This window comes from Erinaceus europaeus, chromosome 17 (assembly GCF_950295315.1).
Source record: "Erinaceus europaeus chromosome 17, mEriEur2.1, whole genome shotgun sequence".
Taxonomy (NCBI): Eukaryota; Metazoa; Chordata; class Mammalia; order Eulipotyphla; family Erinaceidae; genus Erinaceus; species Erinaceus europaeus.
The window spans coordinates 61,593,984-61,608,478 of NC_080178.1; the positions used below are offsets into that span (position 1 = coordinate 61,593,984).

General features: G+C 43.3%; 1 protein-coding gene across 1 annotated transcript in view; it reads right to left on the reverse strand.

Annotated features, from left to right (window-relative positions):
- The window catches only part of UVRAG (UV radiation resistance associated), a 304,494-nt gene extending 291,920 nt beyond the window's left edge, over positions 1-12,574 (reverse strand). Inside the window, exon 1 of the mRNA XM_007520229.3 lies at positions 12,265-12,574. Coding sequence (XP_007520291.1) covers positions 12,265-12,381 — 117 coding nt within the window. The 5' untranslated portion in view covers positions 12,382-12,574. The remainder of the gene's footprint in view (positions 1-12,264) is intronic.
- Between the last annotated feature and the right edge of the window lie 1,921 nt (positions 12,575-14,495).

Consider the following 14,495-nt stretch of genomic DNA (forward strand, 5'->3'; position numbering starts at 1 on the left):
AATAAATAAATAAATAAATAAATAAATAAATAAATAAATAAGAAAACCTAGCAGTTTAAGAAAAAAAAAAAAAGGGGGCCGGGTGGTGACGCACCTGGTTGAGTGCACACGTTACAGTGCACAAGGACCCGGGTTTGAGCCCCCAGTCCCCAGCTGCAGGGGGAAAGCTTCACAAGTGGTGAAGCAGGGCTGCAGGTCTCTCTCTGTCTCTCTCTATCACCCTCCCCTCAATTTCTGGCTTTCTCTATCCGTAAATAAAGATAACAAAAAAAAACCTTAAAAAAGAAAAAACAATTAAGCAAATTGGGTGTAGAGTATATAGGAACTTCTGCACTTCTGAATTTTTCTATGAATCTAAAATTGTTCTAAAAATAAAACCTATTAAAAATGTTCACATTTTTGTTGAATGTAAAACACTAATTCTCCAATAAAGAAATTTAAAAAAATGTTCACATTATATACAACCATTGACTCACGATGTTGTATACCTGAAACCAATAATGCTGTCAAGTGTAACTCAGTTAAAAAGAAAAAAAGAAAAATAAATAAATAAATGAGTTGGAAAGACAACATAATGGTTATGCAAAAGAACTCTTATGCCTGAAACTGGAGTCCCAGGTTCAATCCCCAGCACCACCATAAACCAGAACTGAACAATGCTCTGGTAAATTAAAGAAGGAGAAGAGGGAAGAGGAAGAAGAAGAGGAGGAGGAGAAGAATGAGGAGGAGGAGATGATGATGATAGAAGGAAGTTAGGAAGGAAGAAAGGAAGAAAGGAAGGGAAGGAGGGAGAGATGGAAAACAATAAAGAACAAATCAGCAAAATCTGGGTGGGGAGGAGAAAGTTAAACACATATAACCAGGGAGGTGACTTAGCTAGGAGAGTGTGTTACTTGCCAGTTTAAGACCTAGAGTTTGAATCCTGGAACCAGTCTACAGCCATACCACCCTGAACACGCCCGATCTCGTCTGAATCCTGGAACTATAACATGTGGGAGCAGCAGTGCACTGACCCAGTCCTTTCTATAGCTCATGAAATATGTAAGTAAATCTTAAAATAATTAAAATATACACAGGGAGAATGCGAGCTTGTTTGGAGGTTCTAGCAGGGGAGCGCAGCTACTTGTATGTATACCTCGACAGAAGACTGGTCTGTTTCTATTCCGGGAAGGCCATCCACTTCCACCAAGTGCTCAGCTTCGGGAAGGACGCAGATGGAGCAGTGAGGGAGGAAGGGGACACCCACCTAGCCACCCAGATCAGCCGAATCAACCCTGATGATAAATGGGGTGACAGATATCGCAGCAAGATCACCCTTACATCCAAATAATTAATTATAATACACAGGAAGAATGAGTCATTTCCCCAAAAAAGAACTGTAGTAAACTACAGGTGTGACGATAAGTACAGGAGAAATAGAGAAACAAAAATAATAACAATAAAATACTCACTTCAAAAAAGATGGAAATTCAAAGGCGATGAAGGCTAATAGAAACAGCATATCCTACCTCCCCCCGGCCCCAACAAAAGGATAAGAACCAATTCTCTTCAAAAACAACATGAGTAAGCAGTTGCAAAAATGAATGCCAAGGGCATGAACAAGCAATTCACAAAAAAATAATAAGAATAATAATTAAAATGCTACAAAAATCTACAGAGATACAGAAACCCACAGGGTTGTGTAAGGATAAATGAGACCATATACTTTGCATACAATAAATGAAGCTATAAAATATAACAAACAGCAGCTAGCTGGAGACTTAGCAGGTAGAGGGCATTCCAGCACTTGCATATGCTGTAGCAGTGATCTGATCTTTCATAAAATTAAATTAAAATAAACAATTATCTTTTTTAATACTGGGAGAAGCAGATCAGAGCACTAGTCTAGTACATATGGTGCTGGGGAAGTAAGCCAGGGACCTTAGCCATGAAAGCCCTATCCACACTTTTTTTTTTCCCATCACTGAGGCTTCACCACTCCAGGATGATTTTTTCAGGTAGGCAGGCAGGCAGGCCTTCCTCCAGTGCAGTAGGGGATGGACTCGAACCTGGGTGGCAAGGCAGCAAAAAAAAAAAAAAAAAAAAATTATATATATATATATATATATATGTACCGAACATATAATTGTTACATTAACAAAAAACAATAGTGAGGAAAATTGCTCAGTGGTAGAGCAAAGGACATGTGAGGTAATAACTTTGATCTCCAGCACAATATATACCTGGTTCTCATGCTCTCTTTCATTATATAAAGAAATAATGGGAGCCAGACAGTGGCACAGCTAGTTAAGCGCACACACACACAGTACAATGCACAAGGACCCAGCTTCAAGTCCATCATTCCCATCTACAGGGAGAGAAGCTTCAGGAGTGGTAAAGCAGGGCTGCAAGTGCCTGTCTCTTTCCCTCTCTATCTCTTCCTCTCAATTTCTTTCTGTCTCTATCCAATAATAAATAAACAGCGGGGGTATATAGCATAATGGTTATGCAAAGACACTCTTGTGCCTGAGACTCCAAAGTCCCAGGTTCAATCCCCTGCGCCACCATAAGCCAGAGCTGAGCAGTACTCTAGTAAAAATAATAATAATAATAACTATTTATTATTTAATTAAAATAATTTCAGGCCAATAAAATAACTCATATGGATAGAGCACTTATGTTCCTATGTGTACCATCCACGATCAAGCCCAGCCTGGACTTCATTAAAGGAAGTGTCAGTGCTGTGGTATTTTGTCTTTCTCTTTCTCTCTCTATCTATATAAAAAAGCAGATCCAGGACCAGTGAAATAGCTCACTTGGATAGTGTGCTGCTTTGCCATGTGCATGACACAGGTTTAAGCTTGGCTCCCACTTGTGAGCAGTGAAGCAGTGCTATAGGTGCCCCCCTCTCTCTCTCTCTCTCTCTTTCGCTCTCTATCTCACCCTCCTCTCCCAATTTCTCTGTCCTATCAAATAAACAAAAATTTAAAAAATAATAATAAATCTGTTCACATAAAAGCAGATTGGAAAGCCTTTGAGAAAACACAGGCTGTCCAAAGCTGATAAAAATGTAGAGAAACAAGTCCTGTCATAATGTAGTGATAGCAGTGTGGTAGGCATGTTTATTGGGAAACACCTTGCTAATATCTTATAAAGCTGAAAGGGGAAAGGAAAGGATACATAGAGCTATAGATCTCATTTGGGTTATTTCAAAATTTATCCTATGGAAATTGTATAGACAGTCTCATCCAGCAATGTAACAGAGAAAGAAAATGGAATTATCTCAAAAACTAAGTAGATGAGGGTTAAACAAATATTACTATGAATAAATATGGTACATGTTTGTATTGTGACAAGGGCATAGACAACTATCCAGGAAAATAATTGTAAATGGCATTTTTTTTTTCTCCAGGGTTATCACTGGGGCTTGGTGCCAGCACTTCTTCTTCTAGCGTTTGCCCTTCTTCCGTAGCCAGTTAATGGCTTTGAAAGTGACTGGGATCCATGTGGATTCAGTCGGCTAGGAAGGATCATCAGTTTCCCCAATGAATGGGTACTCACGGGATGCACCACGAGAAGGTCGATCCAATGAAGAATCCATTGCTCCTGGCAGCCATTTTTTACATTTTATTGGACAAGACAGAGAGAAATTGAGAGGGGAGGGGAGACAGAGAGGTAGAGAGAATAACAGAGAGGCAGAGACCTCCTTCGCCACATGTGAAGAGACCCCATGCAGGTGGGGAGCCAGGGGCTCGAACACGGATTCATGCGCAGTTCTTTGCACTTAGTACTACCTGGGCTTAACCGGCGCGCCACTGCCCGGCCTCCTAAATCGCTTTTTTTTCTTTCTTTCTTTCTTTCTTTCTTTCTTTCTTTCTTTCTTTCTTTCTCTTTTCTTTTTTTTTTAATTTACATTTATAAAATGGAAATATTGACAAGACTATAGGATAAGAAGGGTACATTTCGACACAATTCCCACCACCAGAACTCCATATCCCATCCCCTCCCTTGATAGCTATCCTATTCTTTATCCCTCTGGGAGTATGGACCCAGGGTCATTATGGGATGCAGAAGGTGGAAGGTCTGACTTCTATAATTGCTTCCCCGGGATTTTTTTTTTTTTTTAAGGAAGGGATTAAACTGGACAATGGCAGTTTGATCTGGGGTTTTCCATTTATACTTTAAAAAAAAACTTACAAGCAATATTGAGTTTATGTATTTAAGTGCATTTTCTTTCTTTTTTGCTTTTTTTAAAATTTATTTACTCCCTTTTGTTGCCCTTGTTTTATTGTTGTAGTTATTGATGTCATCGTTGTTGGATAGGACAGAGAGAAATGGAGAGAGGAGGGGAAGACAGAGAGAAAGACAGACACCTGCAGACCTGCTTCACTGCCTGTGAAGGGACTCCCCTGCAGGTGGGAAGCTGGGGGCTCGAACTGGGATCCTTATGCCAGTCCTTGTGCTTTGCGCCACCTGCGCTTAACCCTCTGCGCTACCGCCCAACTCCCTCTTTTTTCCTTCTTAAGATTTACTTATTTGGGTGGGAGTAGATAGCGTAATGGTTATGAAAAGAGACTCTCATGCCTGAGACTCCAAAGTTTCAGGTTCAGTCCTTAGCACCACCATAAGCCAGAGCTGAAGAGTGCTCTTGTAAATAAGATAAGATTAAGATAGATGTGTTTGTTTATGAAAGAGAGAGAGAGCGTACAACAACATTATTCTGGCACGTACAATGCCAAAGACTAAACTCAGGACCTCATACTTAGCAGCCAATGACTAATCTACTGTGCCACCTCCCAGGCTGCTATATAAGTACACCTTTTAAGGAGTCTATAACTTTCATCAAATTCTTAAAAGAATATGCAAGCCCTGAAGAAGAGTCACTAAAGAATTACTAAAAAAATAACCTAGGGGACTAGGTGGTGGCCCACCTGGTTAAGTGCACACATTGCAGTGTTCTAGGACCCGGGTTCAAGCCCCTGGCCCCCACCTGCAGGGGAGGAAGCTTCATGAGTGATGAAGCACAGCTGCAGGTGTCTCTCTGCCTCTTCCCTCTCTATCTCTCCCTACCTCTTGATTTCTGACCGTTTCTATCTAATAAATAATAAAGATAATAAAAAAATAAAAATAAAAACCTGCACAGCCTAGCATCTGAGAAACAAGAGTTAAATTATACTCATGAAGAAGCCACTGGGGAGAAGGTTGGGCGGTTATGCACCAAGTTAAGCGCACATAGTACTAAGCCCAAGGACCTGGGTTCAAGCCTCCTGCCCTCTGCCTGAGGGTTGCCTCACAAGCGTCTGTCCTTCTAACCCTTCTCCATCTTCCCCTCCTCTCTCAACTTCTCTCTGTCCTATTCCATTACAAAAATGGGGGTGGGGGGGCGGAATGGCCTCCAGGAGCAGTGGGTTCATAGTGCTGGCACCAAGTCCCAGCGATAACCTTGGAGGCAAAAAAAAAAAAAAAAACAACTTTTGGGAGGAAAAGAAATATTCTTCACTAAAGTTTTAAGGACATATTAAATGTCTTACCACAAAACACATTTTTATTTCAGAACTCCTTACATCTAACAGTATGAAGGAAGTTATTCTTCAAGTGAGCTGATATGAGTTAAATTACATACAAACCTCAACCAAAAATTAAAGAGTAAAAAACAGTCTTCAAAATGTTTGGGGAGGGAGTCGGGCTGTAGCGCAGCGGGTTAAGCGCAGGTGGCGCAAAGCACAAGGACCGGCATAAGGATCCCGGTTCGAACCCCGGCTCCCCACCTGCAGGGGAGTCGCTTCACAGGCGGTGAAGCAGGTCTGCAGGTGTCTTATCTTTCTCTCCTCCTCTCTGTCTTCCCCTCCTCTCTCCATTTCTCTCTGTCCTATCCAACAACGACAACAACAATAATAACTACAACAATAAAACAACAAGGGCAACAAAAGGGAATAAATAAATAAATAATAATAATAAAAATGTTTGGGGAGTTGGGTGGTAGCGCAGACAGTTAAGCACAGGTGGCACTAAGCTCAAGGACGGGCATCAGGATGCCGGTTCGAGCCCCCAGCTCCCCACCTGCAGGGGAGTCGCTTCATAGGCAGTGAAGCAGGTCTGCAGGTGTTTGTCTTTCTCCCCCTCTCTGTCTTCCCCTCCTCTCTCCGTTTCTCTCTGTCCTATCCAACAACGACGACATCAACTACAACAATAAAACAAGAGCAACAAAAGGGAATAAATAAATAAATATTTTTTAAATGTTTGACTAGTTCATGTTCAAATTACAAAGTTAGGTTATAGAGAAGCAGAAGAAAGCAAAGATTAGTAGTTCCATTTGTCACTATCAAATGCTATGGACTATAGTTAGTACCAATATTAACTATAAAAATGTAAAGATTCAGGAGCTACACAGTGTAAACAAATTGGGTTTTTGTTTGTCCTCATGGACTTCCACTGATAAAGGGAAAGGAAGAGAAAACAGAACCAAAGTTTCCTAAAATGCAATGGAGTGATATCAGGCTCATTCTTGGGTTGAATACATGGCAAAGCAGGCACACTACTTAGGTGAGCTATTTTGCTGACCCACCAAATTTTTTTTTTCATAAGGTAAGTATTAAAATAAGACAAAAAGGTGGTCCAGGAGGTGGCGCAGTGGATAAAGCATTGAACTTGCAAGCATGAGGTCCTGAGTTCAATCCCCAGCAGCACATGTACCAGAGTGATGTCTAATTCTTTCTCTCTCTTCCCATCTTTCTCATAAATAAATTCTTAAAAAAAAATAATAAATAAGACAAAAAGGGCAGGGGTAGATAGCTTAATGGTTATGCAAAGAGACTCTCATCCCTGAGAAGTCCCAGGTTCAATCCCAGCACCATAAGTTAGAGTTGAGCAGTGCTATGGAAAGGAAGGAAGGAAAGAAGGAAGGAAGGAAGGAAGGAAGGAAGGAAGGAAGGAAGGAAGGAAGGAAGGAAGGAAGGGGAGAGATGTAAACATTACAGCCACTAGAATCAATAGGACTCAGTGAAGACTAGAAGAATAGTGGCCCTTTTTTTCCCCTAATGTCTCTTTTCATTAGGTAATAGAAAGAAGTTGAGAGAGGACAGGGAGATAGAGGGTAGAAAGACACCTGCAGCCCTGTTTCACCACTCCTGAAGCATCCCCCTGCAGATGGGGAGCGGGGGCTTGAATCTGGATCCTTGTGTTTGGTAATATTATCTGAGCTTAGCCAGGTGTGCCACTGCCCGGCCCCCACAGAGATGTCCTCTATTAAAATGAAAGTACTAAAAACAAAAAAATTAAATGAAGATACTGTGTATCTCAAAAGGAATATTTTCAACCAGGACTTATTTTGTTCCAGATGACATGTAGCAACATATAAGGACATTTCTAACTCAGAACTGGTGATGCCAGTATATAAGCAGAGGTCAAGGATATGGCTAAATATCTTATAGACCCACCTACCCACCTAAAAGTCAAGAAGCTAAAGGCTAGAGGAGTTATGCAAAAAGCCTTCATGCCTGCGGCTCTGAAGTCCCAGGTCCAATTCTCAACATCATTATAAACCACAGCTGAGCAATACTATAGCAAAAAATAAACAGGGTGGGAGAGATAGCATAAAGGTTATGTGAACAGACTCTCATGCCTGAGGCTCCAAAGTCCCAGGTTCAGTCCCAGGCACCACCATAAACCACAGCTGAGAAGTGCTCTGGTAAAAATAAATAAATAAATGTTGAAGTTGGAAAATTCTGCCTAAATAAATAAATAAATAAAAATTGGGGGCCTGGGGGTGGAGAATCCATTCAGTCTCAGAACACAGGACTTATCATATATGCACAATGTCCCAGGTTCAATCCCAGCACTGCCAGTCTCTCTCAGCCTCCCATAAAATAAAAATATATGTTTTAAAAGAAGATACAAAACAATTTACATTAAAAGTAGGGAATGGGGAATAGCACAGTCTGTCAGAGCACCAACTTCTATGCCTAAAGCCCCAAGCTCAATCCGTGGCACCACCTCAAGCCCCAGAGCAAAGTAAGGCTCAGGCCCTGTCTGATTCTCACACACTTCTGACCATTCTCTCATTCCATCTCCCATAATAAATATATCTTTAAAGAATTAAATCAATTGTAGGGTGATGCATCTATGCTTTGCGACTTTACTTCAAAAATATAAACCAACAGGGTTGTTTAAAAATACTGACAATGGGAGTTGGGCAATAGCGCAGCGGGTTAAGCGCACATGGAGCAAAGCGCAAGGACCCGCGTAAGAATCCTGGCACTAGGCCCCCGGCTCCCCACCTGCAGGGGGGTTGCTTCACGAACGGTGAAACAGGTCTGCAGGTGTCTATCTTTCTCTCCCCCTTTCTGTCTTCCCCTCCTCTCTCCAATTCTCTGTCCTATCCAACAACAACGACATCAATAACAACAATAATAATCACAACAATAACCAAAAAAAAGGCAACAGAAAGGGGGGAAGATAGCTCTGGCTTATGGTGGTGTGAAGGATTGAACCTGTAACTTTGGAGTCTCAGGCATGAGTCTCTTTTTTTATATTTATTTATTTATTTATTTATTTATTCCCTTTTGTTGCCCTTGTTGTATTATTGTTGTTGTTGTTGTTGTTGGGTAGGACAGAGAGAAATGGAAAGAGGAGGGGGAAACAGAGAGTGGGAGAGAAAGATAGACAACTGCAGAACTGCTTCAGCGCCTGTGAAGCGACTCTCCACCTGTCGACTCTCCTACAGGTGGGGAGCCGAGGGCTGGAACCGGGATCCTTATGCTGATCCTTGCACCTTGAGCCACGTGCGCTTAACATGCTGTGCTACCCCGGCTCCCAAGAGAGTCTCTTTTCATAACCATTATGTTATCTACTCCCACCCCAATAAGTAACCAGCAATAACCCTGGAGGCAAAATATATATACTTTTTATACAGCACTTAATTTAATAAAATGCCACCACTTGGAAGAGGGTGGTGACACACCTGGTTTAACACACATACTATAATTCACAAGAACCCAAGTTCAAACCCTGGCTCCCCACCTTCAGGAGGACAGCTTCCACAAGTGAAGCAGTGTTGCAAGTGTCTCTCTTTCATCTCTATTTCCCACTTCCCTCTCTCAATTTCTATCTCTAGTGAAAAAAAAAATTTTTATTTACAGTCAACAGTAAACATAATAGCCACATATGTAACAGTTCTGTTTTCTGCATAATACTCTACCCCCCACACACACCTAGTTCCTCTTCTATCATCATGTTCTAGAACCTGAACCACCCCCCTCCCCACAGTCCTTTACGTTAGTGCATGAAAAAAAAAATTTTTTTTTTAATGCTACCACCTTCAAAGTGTCATCTTTTAATCTGTGTGTGTGTCATGCCAGTAACTCATGCATGTATGGACTCCACAGATCCCAGGCAGACCTTGTCATTATTTTTATTTCAAGTAAAGAAAAAAGAGAAAGAAAAAAAAAAAAAACAGCACTGGTTTTTTTTGTTGGTTTTTGTTTTTAACAAGCGCACTGATCAGCTCTGGCTTATGGTGGTGCAGGAAATTGAACCTGGGACCTTGGCGCCTCAGGGATGAGAGTCTCTTTGCATGACCATTATGCTATCCACCCCCATGGCCCACAGCACTGTTCTACCATCCTTGCAGCATCCCATCCACAATGCTCCCACAAGGTGACAAAGCTTAAATCCAAGTACCCATGAATGCTAAAGCATATGCTCCACAGGGTGAGCTCGCTCAGCCCTTTAAAGTGTTATTTTTGAAGTTAATTAACTGGATTTCTGATTTTATCTCAGCCCTTGAAATCTTGCAAAGTCAAGAAACAGCAACAAAGAGAAAATGAATTACAACCAAATGAAAAGCTTTACTGTAACTCACAATATTCAGCAAAAGAAATCAAACACAATTATGCATGATTCACTTTATACACAGTTTAAAAATAGGCAAAAACCACTCTCGTGTTAAATCACAACAATGGTTCCTCTGGACAGAAAGAAGAGGTTTAAAGAAAAAAAGTGAAGTGGAACTTCTACAACTAATTCTGTACTTTTTTAATCCCGGCAATAGTTATATAACTGTGTTCACTCTGTGACAATTCATTAAGCTATATGCTAAGAGATCAGTGTTTTATTGTACACAGGTAACTCTTTAACAAAATAAAAAGTATTTTAATCATATATATATATACATATATATATATACTAAAAAGCTGAGCATTGACTCAGAAAACTACATTAATGTCAATCACAAATGTAAAAGTGGCTTTTGTTGCATAGGCTGCCTTCCAAGAATTCAAGAACACACCCCCACAGAAAGCTGTAAATACCACTCAGCACTACTGCATTCAGCCCTACACTTATGCCACTATATGTCCCTTGGCACAAAGCCAAGTTTGACCAACGCTTATAAATGCAGTTGAATTTATTCCATGGCCAGTTTGTTTAGATTACCACCATCACAGCCCCCCCCCAATGTTAAACTGTGAACTGTTACCAAAGTCCTGATTCTTGGAAACAAGTGGTGCTTTCTCTTCCTTAACCCCACATTTTTCCAAAGCTACCCAGAACTCAATTCCTCTCTTGGCCATCAACTGGTTAGGATTTTCTCCAGGCTGCTTGAAATAGGGCTTACCATTGCCTCTCCCAGTATTCACTCTCAAAATCCACCTACACAGGAAAATTTGCAGTACTCATGCCAGAGGCTAGACTCACAAATCACCACCATCAAAAAGACTTTCTCCCAGCCCTCATAAAAGACAGTCCAAACCTCCTACCCTCATACTCCTACTAAGCACACAAACTCCCTTCCCAGCAGCACCACAAAACCAGAACACAAGCAATCCCAGTCTTTTAAGTCACTAAAGGTGCTTGGTTCTGCAGACAACTCAGCCAATGTTCACAACTGTAGCTATTATATCCATCTCTCACTTCCCATTTAACATCTCCCAAGTAACCTAGGCCCCCAGCCCCTGCTTCCTCCCAACTGGAGTGGAGAAAGCACCTGCTCCATGCTGTGTGATGGTATTGTGCTGGCTTCTCAAGTCTTCCAACACCATAACCAAGTGCATGGGCAAAAGGGTTAGATGCCGGGTTCTGGAATCTAGCCCTATTTCTAAACTACAAGGCTTTGGACAATCGAGCTGGCATCATTAAGCCTCGGGAAGTCAACTAAAAACCAGGGATAATAAGGACAGATATCTCAGAGAACTGTGAGGATTAAATTAACTACCAGCCTTAGAGCACTCACTTGACACAAGTCTAACCCGATAAACTAAGTAACTGACTGTTTTTTCCCTAGGTACTCTTCTTTAAGGTGGAATAGAGTGAGAGGCTGTTTGCTTATTTATTGATTTCATTTCAAGAAAGAGACAACAGCACCATTCGAGCAAATAAAGTGGGGGGCGTGGGGGTGTCGAACCCTAGCTCCAAGCATACAAGCGTTGCCTGTGTGCACAGAGCCTTGTCCTCAGCAGCAGGTACTTTTTGTCACTTTAGTGTTACTCTTCCTGCAAAGTTTCTCTTCGGAGACAGAGCATAGAAGCATGTCCATGATAACGAAAAGTACATGCATAAAACGCTCTTTCCTCTTTATGTAATCTATCCCCCAACAATGAGGATCCAAGAAGTACACAAAAGCCTTGCTACACGTTGGGGGGGAGGGGGGGACATGAAAATAACACTTTTCTTTCCAGATATTCATTTAGAGAAATAGAGTAGGAAAATGCCATCACCCCCCCCAAAAAAAATTTTTTTTTCTTCTTTGACTAAAATGTGTTCCTTGGGGGATTGAGAAGCAAGGAAGCCCCAAAGTCCCAAAAGATTTCTGTCTTAATCGGAACACTGCTCAGCTCTGAATTTGCTTCGAGATGTGTATAGAGTTTAAGAAGAGTGTTAAATGTCAATATTGGAAACTCCCAAGGATTTCTCACTTCTCCGCAAGTGTAGTGAGGAAGACAAAGTACTCGCACTCCTCACCCCCACCCCCTACTGGGACGCCAGGGTTTCCCCGGTCCGGTCCAGGGAGACAAGGAAGGAGGGTCCTCGCCTGGGAATTCCAGCTCCCAACGGAGGACCGGCGGCCCCAAGCCAGCCCCCAGAGAGTTCGCCAGCTCTCCTGCAGGCTCTTTACCGCCTATCCCAGTAACGGGATTTCTCCGGGGACTCGGGGATGTCCCAGCGACTCGGCCATCACTGGATGCCTCCTCTCGCCAGACCACGGGGAAGCGCTGCACGCGCTCGGCGCTGCCCGGGCAGGAGCGGGGTCCGCACGCCACCGCAGCCGAGTGCTGGAAGCTCGCGGCTTACCTGCTGCGATGGTAGCTCCACATGCAGGGCCCGCGCCGCGGAACCCGGCGGCAGAGCGGTGGCAGGGCCCGGGGGCAGAGGGGGCACCGGGCCCCCGAGCGACGCCGAGCTGCTCATCGGGAGCCCGGGGCCGCCAAGCGGCCAGAAAGGTGCTCCTCCAGCATCCGTCACCACCTCCTAGCCAGGACCTGCCGAGCCTCCGCAGCCAAGAGAGGCGCCACCCCACCTCCGGCCAACCCGCCGCGGGCTCAAGGAAGAGCCATATTACCGCAGTGCAACCCCGACCGCCCCTCTGAGATCCGGATCACTCATTGGTTCATCACTGACGGAGGCGGGACCGCACAGCGCGCCAAGGACAAGCGATTGGGCAGAGAATCTATCCATCAAAGTCTGGACTGGACGAGGGGAGGAGGATCGAGGGTGGCCTAAATTGCGTCTGTCAAGCCCGGGTGAGACCTGGAACAGGGCTTCTCGTATTCACGATCTGATTGGCCCTTTCACTACCTTGGGGTGGAGTCTTCTAACGAAGCTGCAGTGACTATTGCTCTAGCGGGCTGACAATTAGTCTTGAGGGAAGAGGGGCGGGGTCTAGCTAGGTTGCCAGCGCGCCTAAACTCCAGTGTCACGTGCAGAGTGTCACCTGATAAGTGAGAGTCTCCGCAGCCACTTCCGCCCTAACCTAGTTAGCATGATCACCGGCCTCCCGAAGCCGGCTGGCGAGATCTTGGCGCTGGAGGGGTCCCTGTGGCTGATCTGCAGTTGCAGTATTTTGCTGAGGGGCCCGTGGCAGTGCACACTGACTGAAAGAATCTATGCTTCAGCAGAAAATTGCCTGCAGAACGCACTAAGACCCGAAACCTCTTTGACAGTCCCATCAACTCTTCCGAGATTGGCTTCACCCCACCAGTAGGCACCTAGGATGCTGTTTCACCTCTGGTGGGTTCCTTAACTATCCGTTAAATTCCTTTCCCACTTTTTCTAATGCATCCTAACCCACCAAATCCTATATGAAGTTCCTTTTTCCAAAAGTCTTCCCTTATACTCTCTGAGACCCTGTGGCAGAAACTTTGTCCCTGCCATATTCCTATACTTGTTACATTCTCTTTTTACTGTCTGTAACACACGGAATTCCTCAAGCAAGAGGACCTTGTCTCTGTCATCCCTGCATTCTCATTACATGACAGAGAGTCAGGATGTGTGTTTTTTAGTTTAGTTATGCTTTGCTTTGTTTTTGAAATAAAAGTCCTGCTCAAATGCCACCTCTGAGCATAATGGTGTTTGTAGCAACTGCTTATATCATATGTAGCCCTTAGTCATTCTATAGAATGTTGATCTGCCTTTTTTTATTTTCCCCCACCCCAAACAGTGAATTTCTCCACTGCCTGCATTGATTCAGCAGAAAGAACACAGTATTGTAGAGTTAGCCGGACTCAGCAGGAATTAGGAACTTTGGAATCTTGGCTTCTCCACCTCTTTGCTGTATGTTCTTAGGCAAACCAGGACCTCTCTTGGTTTTAGCTCTCTCATTTTGAAATAGCACTGAGGTTCCTGTGGGGATTAAGTCTGTCAATTTATATAAAGTCCCCAGTGCAAGAATTAGCTTATAACAGATGCATTGCATTTTTTTTTTTTAATACCAGAGCACTGCTCAGCTATGGCTTATGGTGGTGTGGGGGATTGAACCTAAGACTCTGGGACTCCGGTCATGAGTGTCTTTTTGCATAACCTGTATGCTATCTTCTCCACCTGCATTCTATTTGTTAAAAGATTTTTAAAATATTTTACTTATTTGTTAATGAGAAACACAGGAGGAGAGAGAAAGAGCCAGACCATCACTCTGGTACATTTGCTGCCAGGGATTGAACTCAAGACCTCATGTTTGAGAGTTCGATGCTTTATCCACTGTGCCACCTCCCAGATCACATGTTAAAAGATTTGTTTCTTTCTCAGGACCCTAGTCAGGGAATCCTAGGATTCCCACACAGGCATGATGGGCCTAGATCTCTAATAGATCCTACTGTCACTGGTCATCTCCATCAGGAACAACATAATGGACTGGACCCGTTTGTGGACCCCTACAGGACCTTGCCCCCATGTGGATCAATAATGGTAGGGACTGCCTTATCCTCAGAAGGAAGGTTAGGCCAAAATCCTCTACCACTTGAAGAAGATGGGTCTGGCAGTGGGTGCAGCCTAGAATGTTCCTAGCTATGACCACAGAAAGTGAACTC